General features: G+C 43.5%; 1 protein-coding gene across 1 annotated transcript; it reads right to left on the bottom strand.

Moving 5' to 3' along the window:
- Window positions 1-628: 628 nt before the first annotated feature.
- On the bottom strand, window positions 629-994 carry LOC127093575 (eukaryotic translation initiation factor 4 gamma-like). Its single transcript, XM_051032529.1, has one exon. It carries the CDS (start codon window positions 992-994, stop codon window positions 629-631), a length of 366 nt encoding a protein of 121 aa, XP_050888486.1.
- Window positions 995-3,222: the final 2,228 nt, after the last annotated feature.

Raw genomic sequence — 3,222 nt, 5'->3', positions numbered from 1 at the left:
TAAATTTTGTTAGGGTACCATTTTTGTTTCATCCTTTGTTATCATCAAAATCTTAGAGATATATTGTAGAAACTAGATTTGTTCTTACAATCTCCCCCTTTTTGATGATGACAAAAAAATTCAGAGTGATGATGAAACAGTGGTATAATAAAAATAATAACTAAGAGTCATATGAGAGATTACTCCCCCTGAGATGAATCATCATATTTCTCAGAAGTTCTTACCAGACATTCCTTGTGTGACAGCTAGTTTGTACCTTAGTTGTTATCCTGCATAACTTTTAGTTCTCATAGGTCATTAAGATATTAATGTGCATAGTGTAGCAAGAGGCTTATATATATTTTGATCAGAGTTGTGTTAGTTCTCCCCCTTTTTGTCAGACTCAAAAACACAAACAATTGCAAGAAATGGGTTCATATATATATAGGAAAACTAGGTACAGGTAAGCAGCAATTCAGAAGGAGAGCATAAAACATAAGGAAAACATAAGAAAACAACAAAAAAAGCCTAAGTGCCTGAGGGTTTAGAGGCGGAGACATCCTTTGGAGCAGTTGATCAGCAGGTTCTGAATATTGTTGTTAACGGAGTCCTGTTGATCCAATCTGGCTCACACAATTTGTTGCTCCTTCTACAGTTCTTCCAGCGTCTTTAGGACCAGAGGGGCGAAGCTAGAGTTTGATTTCTCCCCCTGATTCAGAGCACCAGTGTTAGCCTTTGCAGCTTCCTTGGCAGCTATATGTGATGCTTCTTCAGCGTCGGCTTTTGCCTTTGCCTCAGCTTCAGCAGCAGCAGCAGCAGCTTCAGCAACAACCTTCTCTTCAGCTTCTCTAACCCGTTGCTCCTCTTCCAGGCGAGCTTTCTCTTCTGCTTCTCTACTGGCCTTTTCCTCAACCACTCTGACCAAACGTTCTTGTAGCCTTTCTCCAGCGTCTTTGATAAAGTCGTTGCGGACTTGTTCAGAGAGGCCTTTCAGTTTGAAGTCTTCAAAGGCCATCCATCTGATCACTCTATTCTAGTGAATCCTCACTGCAGAGGGATCATCACTGATATTGGAGTTTACAGATAGAGACTTGACCATCTCCACTGAATACTCAGCAAATAAATAGATTGCTTCTTCTAAGGTAGGGAAGGTATGTTCTGGTTCAGGGTTAGGGGATGGGACGTTGGTGGTGTTTGGGTGGTGTCAGGGGGAGTCTGAGGGGTAGGGATGATGATGTCTTTAGAGGGTGGTATGGTGGGAGTATCAGAGGGTGGTATGGTGGGAGTATCAGAGGGTGGTGGTGTTGGTTGTACAGGTGGTGGATTGTTAGTTTCTGGTTCAGGTTGTGATTGAGAGGCAATAGCACGTGCCTGAAGCTGAGCTAGTGTGGGGGGATTGAGGGTCAGAAGGTTCTGAGTCTGATGATAAGACGTAGTAGGGTGGAGATGACGGTGTGGAGGAGATTGGTGAGATAGATTTGTTAAGCATTTCAGCTATAGAAACTGGTAGGGTTGTAGTGGAGAGGTTAAATTTTTGAAACGGAGGTGACGGTGGGTTAGAGGTTGGAGTATCAGAGGGTTTATTGGTAGAGGGTGGGGTTTCAGATTGAGTATAGATAGGTGTGGTTTGGGGAAGAGAAGAAGAAACTTGTTTTAAATTGACAGAGTGAGAAGGAGGGGGCAGAGACTTACTTGGTTAATCAACCAAAGGGACTGGAGGTCTTGACGCAGAAGTTTCTCCCAGTTTTGCCTTCTTTGCCTTCTTGGACTTCCCAGAGGGCTCTCGTTGTCTCTTCATGAAGTTGGGTGGACGCTCAGGTATCCAGTCCACGGAGAACTCTGAGATGTTAACTCTTTGGCTTACAAGATCTTGTAGATAATGTTTCACAACTTCTGGAGGATCAATCTTGGAGAAGAGGTAGAGGCCATTGGGAATCATACTCTGATCCTTGAGTGCTTCCCAGGAGGTATCTAATGAGGGTTTCACCCTGATTCGCTCAATCACCTCCATGCTCTTCAGATTGTGAGCGTTCAGAGTTCTTCCAATGTCAACTGTGACATCCTCCATCAGATTGTGATGGATCAGATGGTTCACCAGCCCGCTCTCGATCAGAATGTTGGAGATAAGTCTTCCTAGAGGGATGTAGGTTTTGGGTTTCATGTTGTTTCTTGTTTCTTTGACAGAGTCTCTGAGGTATTTGAAAAACAGTGTTGGCAAGTTCAGCTTTAATCCTTTCTGAAGGCAGTAGAGTATGCACTCCTGATCCATGTTGATGTAATCATAAGACTTAGAGATTGGGCGGTGATGGATGGTAACCAGAATGATCTTCAGCCAGACTCAGAGGTTCTGGTGAAGTTCCTTGTTTTTGGAGGAGTTGCCTTCAGCGTTCTGTTGGAAAATGGTTGGGGCAATTTCCTAGGACATGTACTTTTCCCTAGGGTTGATATGATCCTTCTTCCCCCTGTCTTCTCCATGTTCAGAAGGGAGGCGATGGAATTCTCAGTGATGACCATTTTGACCCCTAGAACATGTGAGACAATGTAGTGGTCATCTGCGTCTGTGAAGCGCCAGAACTCCTTTACCAGATAGGTGTAGACGGGACCATAGAGTATTTGGAAATAGGTTTCCCACCCTTGCATTCCCAGTTCCTCGGCGAGGTTTATTCCATTGCGCTTCATGTTGTCAAAGCCTACCAGCGATTCACACAGGACTTCAAGCTTGTCAAATGGAGTGGCAAGGTGAATATGAGGTTCACGGTCCAGAATATGTGGTTCTTTGTAAATTGGGGTAGACACAACACCAGTTGTAGCAGTTGTTTGTTAAGAAGAGATTGGAGTTTGTTCTGTTGCTTTCATTTGCTGAGAGTAGTTGTAGACGGATTATTGTTGAGCATCCATGATGAACTTGATGAAGAAGATGATGAACTTGATGAAGATGATGAACTTGAAGGAGGAGAGGGGTTTGTGTAGGCAGTGAGTGTAAAAGTGTGAAAGTGTGAATTATGAAGAATATAAATACACATAGAGAGCATGCAAAACGACAGCGTTAGAAGCAGTTGAGAAGTTAGAAAATTAATAATGGCACTTTAACCAAGTTGACATGCTTAGGGGAGACATGATTATAGCCCATGATAGAAGTCTAATCCCCAAATCAGCACACTGCTCGAGGAGATCTCAAAGGTCTGTCTCTTGATTTCTACTAGACAGTTGTCTAGAAGATCCAAGGTCAGACGCAAGGTACCC

This window comes from Lathyrus oleraceus, chromosome 1 (genome assembly GCF_024323335.1).
Source record: "Lathyrus oleraceus cultivar Zhongwan6 chromosome 1, CAAS_Psat_ZW6_1.0, whole genome shotgun sequence".
Classification (NCBI taxonomy): Eukaryota; Viridiplantae; Streptophyta; class Magnoliopsida; order Fabales; family Fabaceae; genus Lathyrus; species Lathyrus oleraceus.
Note: the sequence above shows the minus strand (reverse complement) of the source record. Positions and strands in the feature narration are given on the sequence as shown.

Coding starts and splice junctions, on each gene's coding strand:
- LOC127093575 (XM_051032529.1), bottom strand. CDS start 994: ATGGCCTTTGAAGACTTCAAACTGAAAGGCCTCTCTGAACAAGTCCGC.